This window comes from Ciona intestinalis, chromosome 12, assembly GCF_000224145.3.
Source record: "Ciona intestinalis chromosome 12, KH, whole genome shotgun sequence".
Taxonomy (NCBI): Eukaryota; Metazoa; Chordata; class Ascidiacea; order Phlebobranchia; family Cionidae; genus Ciona; species Ciona intestinalis.
Window position 1 is genome coordinate 2115158 of NC_020177.2, and position 19456 is coordinate 2134613.

General features: G+C 38.2%; 2 protein-coding genes across 2 annotated transcripts; one reads left to right on the forward strand and one right to left on the reverse strand.

The window, feature by feature from the left end:
• Positions 1 to 350: 350 nt before the first annotated feature.
• LOC100186698 (WW domain-containing oxidoreductase) lies at positions 351 to 18049 on the forward strand (the record flags this gene model as incomplete). Its single annotated transcript, XM_009862161.2, is given in 7 exon segments — positions 351 to 532; positions 986 to 1092; positions 1735 to 1823; positions 8118 to 8303; positions 8759 to 8872; positions 9250 to 9394; positions 17022 to 18049. Coding segments are annotated over 7 exon segments (1021 nt in total), but the record flags the coding sequence as incomplete, so codon positions are not given.
• LOC108950011 lies at positions 2318 to 6416 on the reverse strand. Its single transcript, XM_026836970.1, has 6 exons — positions 6048 to 6416; positions 5628 to 5758; positions 4851 to 5027; positions 4558 to 4667; positions 3636 to 3744; positions 2318 to 2939 (listed from the first exon to the last, which is right to left on the reverse strand). Exons 1-6 carry the CDS (start codon positions 6229 to 6231, stop codon positions 2715 to 2717), a joined length of 936 nt encoding a protein of 311 aa, XP_026692771.1. The 5' UTR covers positions 6232 to 6416; the 3' UTR covers positions 2318 to 2714.
• Positions 18050 to 19456: the final 1407 nt, after the last annotated feature.

Sequence of the window (19456 nt, forward strand, 5' to 3'; positions counted from 1 at the left end):
TTTTTCTTAAAAATACATAAAAAAGTTTTAATCATGATTCAATTAAATAACTATTGTTTAATTAAGGGCATTTAATAAAGTAGCTCAGCACAGGTTTTTTTATTTGCGTAACTGCACTTTTAATTTGCATATTTTTACTTTGTAAGTAGTAATGCATGATTGAATGTCATGTGAAATGTGGAAAGGGCTATTATGGGTAAAATTTTAAAATTATTTACAATACAAAATACTCAGCATTCGTCACTTTTTCAGTTTTGCGAGAATAATGTTTTTGTAATTTTTAAATTTGTATTTTACATCAATTATATTATAAATGCTTTATAAAATACTACACAATCTATTTACATCAGCCATGTCAACAAGAGAACTACATACACGGATCCACGTCTTGCTTTCGCAGTGGATGTTATTGAATCAAGGAAGGTTTCAGTAAGACAGAGGTTTGATGCAAGCAGTACAACGGATCAGGTGCTTATGGGTTCAGACTTAACTGGAAAGGTTGCCATTGTTACTGGTGCAAATTCAGGAATAGGTAAGTTTAGGTTTTACCCAAACTGCATTTCTGCGGAAATTCCTTGTAAATGAACAGCATCTCATACAAAAAGATCCGATGCATGAAAACTTATGTATAAAGGATATGGTAAATTATACCTATTTTTACAATTAAAAAAAATATAGAAGGGGCCTGTATAGTATATTAATGGGGCTCCATATAAAAGAATAATTCTGTTTTATTTGGGGGAAAACGATACATCATATAAACTGCCTGCGTTATTGGCCAAAATTGACCTTTTAACCCAAATATAGAAATTTAACGGCTAATGCAAAAAATTACAAACCTATGTATTTCTTGCTATTTTTTCATTATTAAAATTTTGTTTCAGGTTTCTTAGGTTATAAAGCACAAGCTTTTGCTATTATGGATTGTGAGACTTCATACCTGTCATAAATTCAAGTTACAGTGTGATTTATTGTTCATTTCCAGGGTTTGAAACAGCACGTGCGTTGGCATGCCATGGTGCACGAGTTGTGCTTGCATGCAGAGATTTAGAGAAGGCAAACAACGCTATTTCCGATATTAAGAGCAGCAGAGTAAGTGTTTCCATGTTTTTAGTTTCTGGTTTATTAAAGTAACTGTGTATGCTCTTTTTTTGTAATATTGGTAATATAATATACACATGGGGTTTCTATTTGAATAAGAGACTGACGATGCCATTTAGATGAAATATTTATCTCTTTTATTATACAATTGGTTGGACTTGATTTTTGTCTGTTACGTTTTTGTAGCACCAGATCCTTCTTGGGTTTTTAAGGTTTAGATTTGGGTTAAGAAAATCATTTGCTTTCATCACTGGTGGAAATACACATAATGTTGGACATATTAAGATGCGCAAGATAAAATAATCAAAATAAAGGAATGTAACTTGCTTTATCCTTGGGTGCCGGGAAAACGACAGTCTTTATCACATGAATAATCTGTTTCATACACCTTGTGCCAGCTTACAAGTTACCATAAAATGCACGTTTAAAAACGACTTGTTTCTTTCTATTTGTACTCTTAACTTATTAACAATACTGCTAGTTTAATTAACATAATAAAATACTTTTTTTTTAAATAACATTTTTATTATGTGCATAATCAGAATACACACATTTTTTTTAATCCTGTGTGAACTCTAATGTAATCGTTCATTTATTTTAAAATTCGATTTGAAAATCTTTGTTTATCTAAAGGATGATGTAAAAGTGATTGCCATTCAACTAGACTTGTGTTCACTTCAAAGCATTCAAAACTTTGCTGATGACTTTCTTAAACTTAAATGGTAAGTTAAAATTTAAAATTAACGCTTTTATCTTTCCTTGTTAGTTCTTAGTATACACTGTTTATCCTGCTGAGTTACCACTGGACAAATATTGTGTCCAAAATTGCTCACAGTCACATTAATATACAGCTGCAAATTTTGATCACAGTAATTGACAGCAGTTTGCTTTATTTATAGTTGACACTGCAGACCAATATTCTGTTTCTTTCAATATTTTAATAATAGGTAACAACTAATAAATATTTAAGCAAAATGCATAACGTTTACTGCTCAACTAACGCCAAAATTGGTTAGCGCGCTTGCCTCTAACCTAACGTAATGGGTTCAAAGTCTGTTGCTAATATTATTGTGGGCGCATGTGTCCTTGGGCAAGACATTTAACGGCAATTTCTCCAACCCAGTGGTCACTAATGGGTTGTCCAAATTATCAGCCATTCGTAAAAAAAAATCCCCAAAAATAATCCCCTACAAAGTAACACACATGGAACTCGTAAGCTGATATGAGGTGTATGAAATAGTGCACCTTTGTTATAACCGCTGTCTTCCTTTCCTGGCCACGTGGGGATAAAGCAAGTTACATTCATTCAAAACAATAAGAATGTTCTAAACTATCGTGAACCAAATCACACTGTGGCCAAGTGTAAATAATTTAGTCAAACAGGTTGTTTTGTTAAACCACAGTTTAACATAACGCCCTTTCTGTGGATTAAATGTTCTTAATAAGTTAGCAGTAGAAGTGTTATACCATATAGTCAGTATTACCCAAAAAACATCTAATTGGAAAATGGCCAATTACTTTCAAACACAAACTATAGGGCAAACTGCATTTTGCAAAAATGACAGCATTACATACAAAAAAATCCCATCCATGGCAACTTATATAGGATATGGTTATACTGGTTGCTTGAGTTCGTTAGTTCTTTTTTTCGCGCTATACCGTTCGTCTAGTAATGATGTCAACGTATGAAATCTGACGTCAGCGGTCCAATCGTTACGGCGTTTTTCTCTCTTTTGGTGTCCGCCTCTGTTTGATCTCTCTAGCCCCATTTCACGGTCGGAATATCCGCGTCTCTCCCCGCTTTCATTCGCCACTCTTCGCCGTCCGCTTCTCTGCAGCTACATATAGTAGGGTGGGTAAAAAGGGACATGTTTTCTCATTTGTCGTCCCATTTAATAGTAAATAAAGATTATTTACAAATTATATAACTGTGGGCCCGTGGCCCAGCGACTCTAAACAGCGGGGTTAATTGTTTAAAATAGGATCAGGAAATATGGGAATTAAGGGCTAATGGTATCCTAGCTTACTCCGCTGTACTGTGTGGTTTTTATTAGACCTATTGGATAGTAATTGCGCCTGGCTGAACCTGACGTTAGGAAAGGTGCCCATTTACGTTTTTTAAAGGCTAGATTAATTTGAAAATGTGCGTGAGATTTTCGTGTACGATGTAAAATATCTAGTAGCGTTTTGTGCAGGCAGTGATATGAAAGTCAACCTGTATAGTTTTACAAGCAGTTTAGATTGTTGTCTTTGGGCAAAGCAAGTATACAAAGTGGAAATGCAGTATTTAGCGATTAAGAAATAGCAGAATTAAATTAATTAAGATTTTAAAATTTAAATGTCCTCCGCCCCTTCCGGATCACTGTGAGAATACATTAGAAGTTAGCAAGTTACAAGGTTTAAGATGAGACTACTGTTTTGCGCCCCTTATGCAGTTTTAGTCGCGTTTTTTTCAGTTTATCGTCAGCAGTCAATTAACACCAAATTTACAACCCTAAAAACAGTTTACGCTTTGAAACAATGGGGTAAATTACCTTCGGCAGTTTCGTGACAAATGTTTTGTCCTCTGGTTCCTCGTCATCGTAGATAGGTCTTCGTGTTACATCCGGAAGAACAATCGGTCTTCTACGGGCGTGTGCGACGCTGTGGGAATGGACAAAAGATGCATTTTGAATGAATTGCCGTTTAGTGTCTTGCCAAAAACACAGCATACGCCCACAATGGTAGCAGCGACGAGCCTTAAACCCATGACCTCTGGGTTAGAGGCAGGCGCGCTAACCACTTTGCCACGGCGCCGGTTTTGACGTCGAGATAAAGACAGGTCGCAGCAAATTAAAGGAAAACTACTAAGTTCAAACCCGGAAAGATATAAGTTTTAAACAGAAGAAAATCTGCATGTAATCGTTGAAGTTAAAAGTGATAATAAAACGTTAAGGTTTTAGGTTAGCAATAAAAAAAATTAGGTTAGCTACAATTTTGCAAGCCAGGTATAGGTCTATGTGTATAGTCTGTAGATTTCTTATCAGTTATATATATATAGTAGGTTGCGGGGAGACGGGACACCTTTGGCACATAATATCCAAATATCCTGATCGTGTTTTAAACAATTAACAACGGTCTATGGGAGTCGTGAAAATACATTTTTATAATTCTTTGTATGTTCTTTGTATACTACCAAATGGGACAAGAAAATGGAATTTAAAGGTGTCCCATCTTCCTCCACCCTACTATATATATATTTGCGAGAAAAAAAAAAAATTTTCGTGGGAATGATATGTTTAGGTTGGTCGTTTAAAGTTAGTATATCAAACTCACTTCTGCGTTAACTTATCATTGCCGTATGTACAATCCAAACAAAGGATATCAATCTCACCATAGACGGAGTTCACATTAAATCAAAGCTTAACGGCTAACCAACACCTGCGAGTAAACACACACGCCTAAGTTCATACTCACCGTTGGGGAGGTTGGGTCAGTGATAGAACAGCGTCTTGATACGGGTGATCTGGTTTATTGTACAACCTCCCAAAAGCAAAACTCAGCTCGGATGCATTTTCTGGTTCCAGCTGCGAGGTTTATTAAGAAAACTTTTATATAATTTTCAGGGTCATGTAGTTGCGCGTGTAGCCCTATGTACAACGTTATTTACGTCACTTTTATATCTTATGGTGATGGCATGGCCTAAATGTTCATTAGATATACGAAATCAACAATATTTTAAGTTTACTTTTAAAGCATTCTGTTATGACCTTCGCTATCGCTCTTGCGTCTCGCTTCGACCAGTCGTCTTGTTTCCGCTCGAGGGCGCGCAAGAACTTTTCGTGACGTCGCTTTGCCCTCTTTTCCGCCATCTCGTGAGCATGTCGAATATCGTGCAGTCTTATCTCAAGCAGACGGTCATGGCTCATATTATCATACAGAATAACCTGAAAATGACAGCCCTTTACGCTTTTTAACGTAATATATAAATTTAGAAGGGCGAACCTTTTTGGTATAAAGCACCACGCGTAGCTAGTATTTTTACCTGATAAACCACCACACTTACGTTTTAGAATTAGATACTACATTTTGTATAGAAATCCTTTATACACATTTAAACGAAGAAGAAACAAAAATACAGGACATTTCTGTCTTCATGAACAATACGCTTCAAAGCGTATATGTAAAATATAACCGAATATTCATTGGCTGCGCCGTTTCTTTTCGTGGTTTTATGGTAGGGGTAGATGGGACACCATTTTATTCTATTTTCTCGTCCCATTTGGTAGTAAATAAAGAACATTAAAGGAATTATAAAACCGTATCTTCACGACTCCCATAGACCGTTGTTAATTGTTTAAAACACGATTGTGATATTTGGATATTATGTGCTAAATGCGTCCCATCTTTCCCCACAGTACAATCTATAAATATATATATCAACTTTCTTGCCTCTAAAACTTTCTTAGTTCATTTAACAAAAATGATATGTGATTTTGCATATATAACCCCGTTAATGCACTCACCAACACGCCAAAATGATATACCTGAGGCAAATATGACTTTGGTTTCATCTTTTTCGTTCGAAGTACTCCTGTCATTTTGGCAAAATCTTTGTCCAATCTTAACTCCTCTTCCAGTGTTTCCGGGTGAAGTGGGAACAGGTTGCCGCTGTAATCTAAAGCTCAAGGCATGTTAAGACTGCCATAATTTTCGTAAACAATGCGACTTACAAATATAGTATAGAGTGGGGGGAGGATGGAACACCTTTTTATTCTATTTTCTCGTCCCATTTGGTAGTAAACAAAGAAAATTCAAAGAATTATAAAACCGTATACTCACGACTCCAATAGACCATTGGTAATTGTTTAAAACACAATCTGAATATTTGGATATTGAAAGCTAAAAGTACTTCATCTTCCCCACTCTACTATAATACCAAATGTTTTATTTCAAAAAGTAGTTACCGGTAGTGGGCGTTGTATCAATGGAGGGTCCCTTCTTCTCCTTGGCCCGTTTGCTCGGTGAACGGACTTTCCCGTCTCCTTTTCTTGGTCTCTTCATAGCATTCCAGATACTTTCTATATCTGCCTCTGTTAGTTGTTCATTCGGTTGGGATAAACCGCTCTGCTTTCCACTGGATTGCGACATTGTGTTATTTTCAAGCTACTGGTCTTGTGTTTAATTCTGTTTAAAACTACGTTTTAACGCTTGTTGTAAACCTAATGCTCTCTAATTGGAACAACAGAAATGCTTACTTTGTAATATAATGATGTGGGAGAAGACGGGACACCTTTAGCACATAATATCCAAATATGCCGATCGTGTTTTAAACAATTAGCAACGGTCTGTGTGGAAGTCGTGGGGATCACGGTTTTATAATTCTTTGAATGTTCTTTGTTTAATACCATTACCAAATGGGAAAAGAAAATACAATGAAATATGGCCCAACCCACCCACCCTACTATATACGATCATTTTACAGAATATTGAGCACAGTGAATAGTAGCAGCAGTTATACGGGCTGCGGGTGGCCACCTTTTTAAACATATACGTTAAAAACTGTATATTAACAATTTTAAAACCACGCATTACCACCGGTATCGAACTGGACGTATTATACGCCATGTACGTTGCTATATGCCTGTTTCAACATTACAGCGATGACCACCAATGGAAATAACGATTTGAACTACTTTTTTGCCAGTCTATATTTCAAGAAAACTAATAGAAACTAGTTTGCAAACAGATTCTGCCTTCACATTATCAAAAAAATGCAAAAAAACTTCATTTTCGAGCACTTTGCTTGCTACCATCTCGTTACACAAACTTCTATACTCCTCACACATACAATTAAATGAACCTCAAATAACAACCTGACATCTCAACCCCTGGAATATCGCGTTCCACAAACACCCGTATCATGAGTAACTAATCTGGCCAGTGTTGCCAAAATAAAAACACAACTTACATAATCAACGCGTCAGATTCTCGAGCCGGCAACACTGCCCCACGCGTCGTCTGCCATAACTGGGCATGAAACAGGACACCACTCTGTCATGCGGCAACGATCATAAATAGGCTGGCCATACTGAGGTTTTGGAAATGCGACACACTGCTGTATACAATCCAACGCATCACTCACAGAACTCCGTTGTTTCTTTGTCGTATCTGTTTTATTGATGAATGTTATTGAATGTTTTCGCTGGGTAAAAACTTTCGCGTAGATGTCTTTGCAGAATCTCACATTTTGCACCTCATGTGGCTGGATAGTTTTAACATTGCCAGCGTTCATGGTGTATTTCGCTATCAGTTTATTAACCAGTGTTGGTTTTATTATTAGTGTAGTATAATATTACACACACAACACATCAAAAGTGCTGCTGGTTTATTGTCTTGGGTTCTCTCAAGTGTCGACTTTTAATTTACACGTGACTTCTCTCAAATTAATGAACAAACATCTCTCGGTCTCCACAGGTCGTATAGGTTTTTATACTCTGCAAATATACTGTATTGCTAATTAACGATATTTTATAATGAATGTAGCTTTTCTGTAATAATCAAGACTGATCTTAAATTCTACACAAAAAAGAGCAAAATTAAGCATTGGGTTTTGGGCGCATTGTGTGTTTTAGTTCCGAACCACTATTAATGTCACAAAAATCTTTCGCCACGATCACATCTTGTTTATTTACTTGGTTGCTCAACCTCGATTTCCAATGTTCGTGACACTAATCCATGGCTGCCTAATGTTACAGCTAACCAGGACAAGACCTCGAGTTGGACGCCTCGTGGCCGCGAATTGACCACGTTTTTGCGACATTTTACAGTCACTTGGGAGCGCTGTAGAGTCGCCCAAACCGTGTGTATATGCGCATTTGCACCCGGACCAAACATCATGCCCAGATCATACACGAAACCGCTTGGTAGACACTTTATTTTTACCGGTTCCGGGTGTAGGAAGACTGGGACCTACCATAATTAATCAAACAGAATGGCATTAGGCTTTCTTTAACCTGTCCTATACTCCCTGTCAGGCCTCTTCACATTCTCGTTCTAAACGCTGGTGTGTTTATGTTGCCATGGCAACTGACAGAGGATGGAATTGAGAGAACATTCGCCGCTAATCACGTGGGCCACTTTCGGCTAACACAACTCTTGCGCGACGTGCTGCTCCGTAGCGCCCCCGCCCGAGTGGTGGTCGTCTCATCAGAGAGTCACAGGTAGGCCAACATTGATAAATATTGTATAGGAGGGCGGGGGAATATGAGACACATTTTCAGTCTATTTTCTCGTCCCATTTGGTAGTAAACAAAGAACATTTTAAGAATTTTAAAACCGTATCCCCACGACTCCTATGGACCGTTGTTAATTGTTTAAAACACGATTAGGATATTTTGATATTTTCTGCTAAAGATGTCCCATCTTTTTCCTCCCTACTAAAATAATTGAGTAATAGGACAACTATGAGACACTTAAGCAATTAATGTTCAATAATCCCGGTCGTGTTTTAAACAATTTACAGTGGTGTATGGGAGTTGTGCGGATGCGGTTTAATAATTCGTTAAATGTTTTTTTTGTTTTTCACCAAACGGGACGGGAAAATAGAATGAAACATGTCCCATCTTTCCCCACCCTACTATATATAAGTTTCGAGTTGACATTTTTTGCATAATAGATTTCCATCGGTCGTGGAGGAAGCAATGAACCTTGATAAGTTGTCACCAAGTGAAAACAACTTTCGTGGCATGGCTCAATACAACAGAACTAAACTATGTAATGTTTTGTTCAGGTTGGTGGTCTATATTTAGCATATTAAACTATAACACCTGCGTTAACTTGACTTTGTCACTTTTACAGAACAGATAGTATATACCTGTAACTGGACAGTTGTTTGTTAATACAAATTAGGAAATTAAAAACTGTTGGTTAAAATGTTTGTTGTTTTTTTTAAAGTTGGTGTCTTGTCTAAGTGTGCGGCCGCCGCTTTTTGCCTGCATATATCACAACCTATTTGTGTAATTGGACAGTTGTTTGTTAATACAAATTAGGAAATTCAAATCTGTTGGTTAAAATGTTGTTTTTTGTGCGGCCGCCCCTTCTTGCCTGCGCTTATCACAATCTATTGCTCTTGAATTTCCTATATTTATTTTGGTTTTATCAAAACAGTAACGAGCTTCATCGACGCATGGCTGGTCTGGGTGTGACATGTAACTCCCTTCACCCAGGAAACATGGTGTATACCTCAATCTCGGATTCTTCATATCTATTCAAGTTTTTCTTCTTTCTTGCAAGACCCTTTACCAAGAGCTTGGTAAGTAAATTGTAGATATTTTTATATTTATAACTTATACATAGGCATGCATGATTTTTATATTGTTTAGGCAGTTACTTTTGTCGTATTAATAGTCTAATAATTTTATATTTTTTAAAGCGTTTTTTTTCAAAATCTTTTATTTTTTGTTCTTCCTTTTTTTAGTTTAATATTTTATGCTTAATGTTAACCCTTATACCGCCAAATCATCCAATAGTTCAGGTCTGCCTAAATCGGCGACGCGGGCTACAAAAGTAACAAATACTACACTTACATTTCCAAAAAATCTTTATTTTCATGCCTATTTATTACAGTCCTTCTTCTTTTATGATATTTGCGCTCAATTATTTCTTACTTCAATGCGAAATTATAACTGCGAAAATCCCATTGTGGGTAACGTTACGTATATAATCAAAAGATATCAGTTTTCTTGACTCTAGGTGGCGTAACAGGGCTCCGTTTGTGGCGTTTGGATTTTGGTTGTCGGTTTTGCAATGCTAGATTTGTAAATCAAATTTTATGTCCCAAGCACGAATTTTTTATAAAAGCAAAGTTCATTAAAAGATATGTGGTTTAATTTGTGGGTTAATCGCTGCATATAAGTTGTTGCAACGTATTTATAGAAATCAATATGTTAATAATATATAATCATATTTTCGGGCTATTTGGGCTTGTGGTTGTGGCGCACTGCGAGTAAAAAGTAAGGCCATTTTTTTATTCTATTTTCGCGTTCCATTTAGTAGTAAAAAAATTAATTAAGGTATGAAACAATATTCTTACGACTCCCATATACTGTTGTTAATTGTTTAAAACACGATCGGGATATTTGGATATCGTGTGCTAAAGGTGTCCCGTCTTTTTCTACCGTACAATATGTGTTGCGCCACTTTCGACATACGAACCCGAGATTGCATAACAAAGCCCATACACGTGGATGCGTAGTAATAAAATTTGTGGAGGAAACCTTAGTCGGTGTTAACGCAACAAAATGCTGACCCAAAGACTTCGTTTGTATCTTTATTATTATATGTATTACGTTACCGCAAGGTGGTGCAATTTTTCCCGCACTTTGCTGTTCGTTCAATGCTGCAAACTACGGTGGCTGGCACGAAGTTGTTCGTAGTAAACAGAGCTGAGCTTCGTGTTTACGATTACGCCAACGTTCCCTCGGGCAATTCGACCATCAAGGTCTCTGGTGCAATACCCGTTAATTGAGACAGCTGATCCTCCTGCGGTAGGGCCATTGTTTCCTTGGCTGTAATCTCATCCAATCTAGTAGCGTGTCGTGTGTTCGTGTGGCTCGGGAGCGCCTCGGGCGGTGGTTACTGCCAGCTAATGAGTTTTGGTCACCTTGTGCACCTGCAAAGCAACCGCAGTTGTATTTTTCGCGTCAAAACACAGAGCTTCCCGCCAGTCGCGTCGCCATTCATGGCTCGCAGGTCGAGCGGGGGCGCGCTTTCTATTAAAATTGTCGACGAATCAGAATGCTTCGATTTCGCGCCAACGCAAGCGATTTTGGCGCGCAGTTGTAGGTCAAGTGAAGGTGACTGGAAACTACGAGCGCTCATCCGAATTTACCAATGTCTACACACCCCATAAACTGCCGACCTGCGACTTATCTCGTCCAGAAATCGGACAATTCGAGTCCCGAGTGGAAAATTACTGGTAAACTGCCAAAAGTTCGGTCGCTGTCGCAAAAACCGCGGATTAGAAGTTTTCGCCACGATCACATCTTGTTTATTTACTTGGTTGCACAACCTCGATTTCCAATGTTCGTGACACTGATCCGTGGCTGCCAAATCTTGCAGCTAATCAGGACAAGACCTCTAGTCGAACGTTTCGTGGTCGCGAATTAACCGCGATTTCGCGACACTTTCTGGTCACTTGGGAGCGCTGTGGAGTCGCCCACCCACTATGTGTTTTTTAACTTACCTAAACCAAAGGATTTCAAATTTATGAAAAATAAAACGCGATAGGTCTTATGTCAGAAACATGTTCACATTTAAACAGTTAGTAGACTAATTTCCAATTAACTGGCATAGGTTTCCGTCGCGGCAAACTTTAACGAATTCGTTTAAATGTAACTCAACACATCGGCAATGTCGGCACGTCGCATGGGACGAAGCAGACTTAAAGATTTTCAATCATGTATTGTCTGTAAGGCAAGCCGAATGCAGCAATCGCCTTGGTTAAATTTATCCGGCCCAGCTGGTGACCGAAATAGCTTGGGTTCGACGCCCACCTGCGACAGGTCCCAGGGGGCTGGCACAAATTAAACTTTCATCATTACGATGGGTTAATTCATCTCCCATAAGACTAAACCTCTGACTTCGTAAACTTTATCCGTCTATTTTTCCCATGCACCTGGAATACAGTCACCCTAAATTTTCCCATTGCACCTGGAATACAGTCACCCTAATTAGACAGAGTGTTTTTGGCGCTACGACGGTCGTTACTACAATTTCTGTATCGCCACCGTTGACTACTAAGTTATACCACTATCGTACGCGTTTTAGTATTTTTGCTTTCTGGCTACTGGGTTTACGTTCGTATTTGTTATTAAGCACAAGGTATTCGTATACCACTATCGTGCGCGTTACAATGTTTTTCCCTTTTCTGGATATCGTTCGCGGAAAAGGAGGTTCGGTTTAGTTATCATTTCCACTGTCGCGTGCCTCCTGCCGCAAGTTATCGCAGAACCGGTTGAAACCGGTCTGCAGCGGTTGAGTCATAATTGCTGCAAGATTAGGCGAAGAAATGAGTTTGCTGCATCTGACTGACTCATGCTCTGCAAGTCTGTAATATAAGAATTGCCCAAGACATGGCCGTAATAACATTAAGCATGCAAGTAATACAAAAATCAAATATCTCCTCCATAACAAAAAAAATGGGTTTAGCAGCCGGTGATAATAAAAACGACCTGTAATCCAGTATGATGCACTTCTGCATAGTTAAAAAGATACATATATCTAGTACTTTGGGGTAAGACGGGACAGCACATAATATCCAAATATCCCGATCGTGTTGTTAACAATCAACAACGGTCTATGGGAGTCATGAAGATACGGTTTTATTCTGCTGTGAATGTTCTTTGTTTACTATCAAACGGGAAGAGGAAACAGGATAAAAATGTGTCCCATCTTGCCCCGTCCCACTGTAAAGTAGCGGCTTGTCGGTAGACATTGTATTGAGTTTCTCGTTTAAATGTTTAAATTAAATTTTTTAATTTAAAAATCTGCAAGACTTAAAATTATTGCAAAAATATTTATATAAAATTTTAGTTTATACCTCCAACAAGCAAACTTATAACACCTAAGTGTTAGATTTGAAAAACTAAAACAGCAAGTTTTTGCAAAAAGTCGTCATTTTTTCGTGAACGGAAATTGATAGATTTTGCCGATTAGTCGTAGTAACCCGATTCCATGATCTGATTGGTCAAAATTTTAAAACGCTGATCCGCCAATGATTGCTGTCGCGTGCTGCAGTGTTTCCAGATAAAAAAATAAGCTGTCGATTTTTTTGAATATTTTAAGTCAAAGATGATTTAATGTTAAAACGATCGAAATGGCATTTTTGAAACTATTTAACCGTCTTTTGCATCAGCGAATTTGTCTATTACATCATTTTAGACTTTAGACAGAAGACAGCAGCGGGGGTTATAATTATGACGTCATAATATGCAACTCTTTCGCGTAATTGCTTAATGTAGCTTGCGAAAAGTCACTACCTCCAAACATCGTCTGGCACCACTATTCCATAAATCGTTTCCCCGAAATGTTTTTGTCCGCGTTTATAAATTTTCAAGAAGTAACCTCAACAATCGACGCTTGTTTATAAGCGGTGGCGTAGTACACTTGCCCGTGAAGAGAAACTGCGCCTCGTAACTCGTCGTTCATCTACTGGTGTATAATTAAACAACAGACAAGGCAGCAGAAACGACGGACGTCTGTCCTGCAGTCTACAGACCACGTGATCCACAGTTTCTATCCTTGGATTCTAATTTTTCTGCGTGCATTAGTGATGTAGTAGGTTGGGGTAGGACAGGACACCTTTTCATTCTATTTTCTTGTCCAATTTGGTAGTAAACAAAGAATTATAAAACCCTATCCTTACGGCCCACATATGCCGTTGTTAATTGTTTAAAACGCGATCTTGATATTTGGATTTAATATAATTAAATTCGTCCCATCTTGCCCCACAGTACTGTATCTCTTCACCATTGAAAAATGTGCAAGCAGTCAAAACGGTTACCACTCTGCACCCCTACGTGCTTGTAACAATTTAAAATACGGTTGTTATCATTGTATTAGTGTTTCATCTTGGTATATATCAGCATGACGTCCTGACATGCATTCAGCGCTTTTGCATCGTCGCCATTTTTTGACACCAACTTTAATAATGGCTGTAAATCAAAATCTTAGTCATCAGTTTCGAAACTTCCTGGTCACGTGGTTCTTAATGATCACGTGATCGTGATAATGACCAAATCAGCTGCTTTCAAAGGCCAAGTTCCGAAATCGCGGAAAGATGTTTTTATTTCTTTTCCGTGACTTGTTTACCAATACTCCGCCCACTCGTCATAATCGGCCATTATTGCGACATAGGAGAAGACCGGTTTGTGGCGTACAAGGAGTGCTATCATGTGACGTCGATTTTCTTGCACAACAAATTGCTGAGTGGGCAATCAGCAACGGCGGGGACGACTTATATTAATCTGGGCAGAGTCGCAAATTGCAGGTCGCTTAAAGTTCTTAAACGATTTCGACTGCGGCTATACGATAACTTGCAAGAATTGCACTTCATTGGGTATTTATTTGCTCTGCAGTCATGGTCTTGTCTGCTCCACGCAGCTTAGCAAGTTGATCTGCTTCTGTAATTGCGTTATCGCTGTTTTTGTGGGGTTTAAAATAACATCGTTTCGATCAAGATTTAGAAAACCCTAAATTGCCTTATCTATACGACCATGCCCATTAAGTTTTGAAACAGCACTGCGATTGTGACGTCACAGCGCCATCGCCTCTAGGTTAAATTGGATGACCGCAAGGCGCCGTAACCGGGTCATTGCTAAGTTGCAACGGTGGCTTAAGTCGCCAGACTGACAGAAAATAAACGTTTGCAAACACTCGTGTGGGCAATCACTGTTCATAATCAACCACTCGTTCGTTAAGCGTCAAAATCTCGACAATAATCCATTTAAATTAAAATAGGCTTCGTGAGTGATATACAATGGCCACCTAAGTACTTCTAAAAATGACTGATTTGGTCGTTTGTGTTAAAAATAAAGACATTAATATTCATTCGATTTGGGTTTTAAAAAAGACGAAATATTTTAAATTAAATTACCTCATTTTTTTAAAAGTTTTGTTTTTTAAATAAACTATTTTTAAGTTTTAAAATAATCAATTTTACCCATTTACGAGTTATACAGTATGTGCATTACAAACTGTGTACTGCTTCATACATTAACCCAGTGGTTCTTAAACTGGGGGGCGTGAAACACTCGGAAGGGGGGGGGGGGGGCGCGAAAAACTATAAAATAAAGTGTTATTACATTTGTTTGTTGAGATCTTCATTGCAAGTTTGTTGAAATCTTCATTGGGAGGGCGTGCTTCAAAGAGTTTAAGAACCCCTGCATTAACCAGTCACTTTATGTTGCATTTAAATACGATAGCCACGGTTCGGATTTTTTCGTAATCCGAAGAGACATTTTCCGAAACTAATGCACGTATTGAGAAAATGCCTCAACCGTGCAAAACCATGCTGCAATAAGTTGCGTAATACTTTGCAGATAAAATGGCGCCAGTGTGCAGAGCGTTAATGAGTAACTAACTCGACTTAAACCGTGTATCGTAACAGTGGGCTATTATTACGACACAAGTACGACCGCATTTAACTGCTTTGCACAAGCTGTGAACATTAAAACAGTGCCAAGTGAATTTGTATCACTGTAATGCGATTTTCCTTATAACATTTCTGTAACCAGCGTCGTTCGTTTGATATAATGTACAATCAACAACCGGTGTGGTGCGATCCGTGTTTGTCGTTCGATTAACCCCAGGACGCCACGTTGAGTGCGATAGGTGGTGTATAGTTATACAATGCCGACCCTGTTTGCTAGTTTGTGCTCGACGTGGAGCCATGACCACAGCATAGACTAATTGTCGCAATGTTTTTTCCCGCTCTGTGGCTTAGGTCAAATTTCTCCCACGCTACTGTGAAACCTCTCTATGTGAAACAGAATATTTGTACCAGCGCTTTAACACTATATTCTGCAGGTTTTCGTGAGTGTACAACTTGTGTAAAGGGGTAGTAAAAACATACAGTACTGTGGGGTAAGATGGGACACTCTTTACACACAAAACCCCAATATCCCAATATCCTGATCGTGTTTTAAACAAATAACAACACTTAATGGGGGGCGTAAGGATACGGTTTTATGATTTATTACTTTGTTTACTAACAAATTGAACGAGAAAATATAATAAAACGGTGTCCCATCTTACCCCAACATGCTGCACATTAAAACAAAAAATATCGGACGTATACATTGTAATGCTGTTTCAACACTACATACATGCCACTTGCATATTATTTTGCATTTATATTTCCCACAAACGAAGCATACGATATTTTATTACATAAGGTTTCGAATCACTTTTGCATAACTACATTGGTGTGACGTCGTTTTATTGCAACGGTTGGCTGCAAATTTATGGACCGGCGTCCTCACTGCAGATCCATTCATTGAATCTATTGAGTAAACAACCTCTTTAAAGAGAGACGTGGTGCCTCTGTACACCGAGTATTTTGAACTAAGCCAGCACACGGATGAGTTCATTTATCAACATGGGGGTTAAGCGGGTCTTACCTTTATTTGCTCGACTGGACACTCACATAACGATGTCCAGTTTTGTACTTTGGCTCTAATTATAGCGGATATGATTGAGCGTATTTTATGACAACACACTGCAACGAATGAGATGGCATTTTCTGAGGCGCGGTCTTGGTTCTGTCGGTGTAGATTTGAATTGGCATTTTCGAATCACTTATATTGTGTTTTGTACCAAAGCACCAAGTATTTTTTATGATATAGTACTATGGGACAAGATGGTACACCTTTAGTACATAATATCCAAATATCTTGATCGGGTTTTAAACAATTACCAACAGTGTATGGAAGTTGTGAGAATACGGTTTTGTAATTCTTTGAATGTTCTTTGTTTACTACCAAATAGTACGAGAAAAGGGTGTTCAATCTTTCCCCACCCCACTATAGATATTTTCGAATCGAAGCTTAATAAACATATGATGTTAACAGCACCGAACTTTATTTAAACTACACCATAAACGAATCGGGTCATGCCCGCCTTTTTGTTGTGTTGTGTACGTGTAAAGACGAAGGTGCGCGGGTTAATCGTTACGCCGATTAACGTCACAGACCCGCTTGTGACGTCAGAATTGTAGTAATACCAAGAACCACTAACCCTTATATTACCTCACTGGCCGCAAAAAATTTTCCAATGCCCCTTTATTAGAGCAAAATAGTCTATAACCCAATTTTCCTTATAAAGAGTTAACCAAAATATTTTTTTGCGAAAATTTTTTGACGTAAAACATTTTTCTGCAGAAACAAGCAGCCGCGTGTTCTGTTTTCGTCGCCACGGCCCCCGAGCTTGAAGGAATAGGTGGCCTCTACTTTAACAACTGTTTCCGTTGCGAGCCGAGTGAGCCGGCCTCGGACCCCACCGCTGCTACTCGTCTTTGGACCATTACCGAGGATCTAATAAACGATCGTTTAGCTAAAACCGAAACGAATAAATCGTAATTGTGACGTCATTGAGAGATATTGTCAACCAAGGGCAATACTTTTCGGTTCAGATTTTATTCGTTTATATAGTAGGTTGGGGGAAGATAGTACACTTTTTCATTTTATTTTTCATCCCGTTTGGTAGTAAAAAAGCATTCAACGAATTGTAAAACCGTTTTTTTTTTTCACAACTCCCACGAACCGTTGGTAATTGTTTAAAACGCGATCATGATACTTGGATCTTATGTGCTAAAGGTGTCCCATCTTACCCCAGAGTACCATATTATACGAAACATATATAATTGCTATTATGTTGTGTGTACGAATATTAATAACAGTTCAAATGTTCGGAACAAAAAATGTATTGGTTTATAAATTCCGTACTAGTTTATTACTAAAGTTTACGGGTCAAATATATCACGATTTGTTTTTATTGTATAAGTTATGGTAAATATGTTGTATACAGTGGCTACAAACTAAAATGTTTATTGTATATTGCAGTATCACGCACTATACATGGAACTACAAAAGCGCTGGGGAAACATGGGACACATTTTGATTCTATAGGGTTGGGAAACATGGGACACCTTTTTATTTTATTTTCTTGTTCCATTTGACAGAAAACAAAAAAAAAACGAAGAATTATAAAACCGTATGCTCACGACTTCCATATATCGTTGTTGATTGTTTGAAACACGATTAGGAAATTTGGATATTATGTGTTAAAGGTGTCCCATCATTTTCCATTTTACTATATTAAAAGTAATTTTCAGGGAAAAAAGGCTGTATACGTGGCAAACACGCTTTGGCGATTTTCGCGATTCCGAATATATTTTGCGTTACCGTGACTGAAATTTGAGCCGTGTACTGGCAAAGATAATATGACAACTCAAAGAGAGAGTTTGGTGTTAGAGTTATACTAGGTTTCAGTTATTGTGGTTTTAAAATTGCTTAAATTAAAACCAACAACAAACGAGTTATTGTAATGAGATATACAGTAGGGTGGGGGAAGATGGGACACTTTTACATCCTATTTTCTCGTCCTGTTTGGCAGTAAACAAAGAACATTCAAAGAATTATAAAACTATATCCTCACGACTCCGATAGACCGTTGTTAATTGTTTAAAACACGATCAGTGTATTTGGATATATTGTGTTAAAGGTGTCCCGTCTTCCTTCATTCTTATACTTTACAAAATACCTATTTGGAGATTCGACTTTTCGTATTAAATGACGTCATGCGAGCAGGTTAATATCGTTTCAAATGTGGGGGAACCCTCTGTTATACAGTTGCATCATATTTGATCTACTCGGGATTCGAGCCTTATAAGGAACGCATGGTTTGGAAATTTTATTGGGAGTTGACTGTTCATTGTGTGGCGACAAGATGCACTGTGACGCAACATGCGCGTGATTTGGCAGCCAAGGATTTGATTGGCTGACAAACTCATTGTTTCACCGGCTTCGCGAAGACGACAATCGGCAGCTGATGGCGACTCGTGATCATTGGTTGTGACGTTTTTCCCCGAAATAACCGCCAGTCTCTGCACCACGTGTGCAAAAAAACAATTTATCAAAAAGTGCAATAATAGAGAATTAAAATATCGGCTGGCTTTTATGCAAGGCCGAAAGGACTTCACAGATTAATTTTCTGCTTTGGCTTTGCATACAAGTAAAACAAATTTCTCTCTGTCTTCTACACGCTTCGATGAGAAGATAAAGCGCATGGCCCTGGTTTCACCTTTGTGCACAATGCACTGCAGGTAACACCACTTGGCGAAGTCGGTGTTTTCCAAGCAATAGCAGGTCGTGCATGCTCTTTGGCTGTGAGCGCATGTATGACCAATGTTTCCCCGTGTCACGTTTATTTTATACATTCGCGCAGAAGTGGATGTTTAATTTTATAGATTACTGTGGGGGAAGATGGGGCACATTTAGCACATGATATTCTAATATCCTGATCGTGTTTTAAACAATTAACAACGGTCTATGGAAGTCATGAGGGTACGGTATTAAAATACTTTGAATATTCTTTGTTTACTATCAAATGGGGCGAGAAAATAGATTAAAATGTGTCCCATCTTTTCCCACCCTACTATTAAATTTCTATTCTAAGTATGGTTCGCACATAACGACTAAAAATTAATTGCATTTGATAGCGCAAAGCTAACCGCTTACTTGAACCTCGCTTATATTGATAAGTTTAAAGTCCAGCACTTTACTACTTAATGAGTGTGTTTTGAACAAGTGTTTTG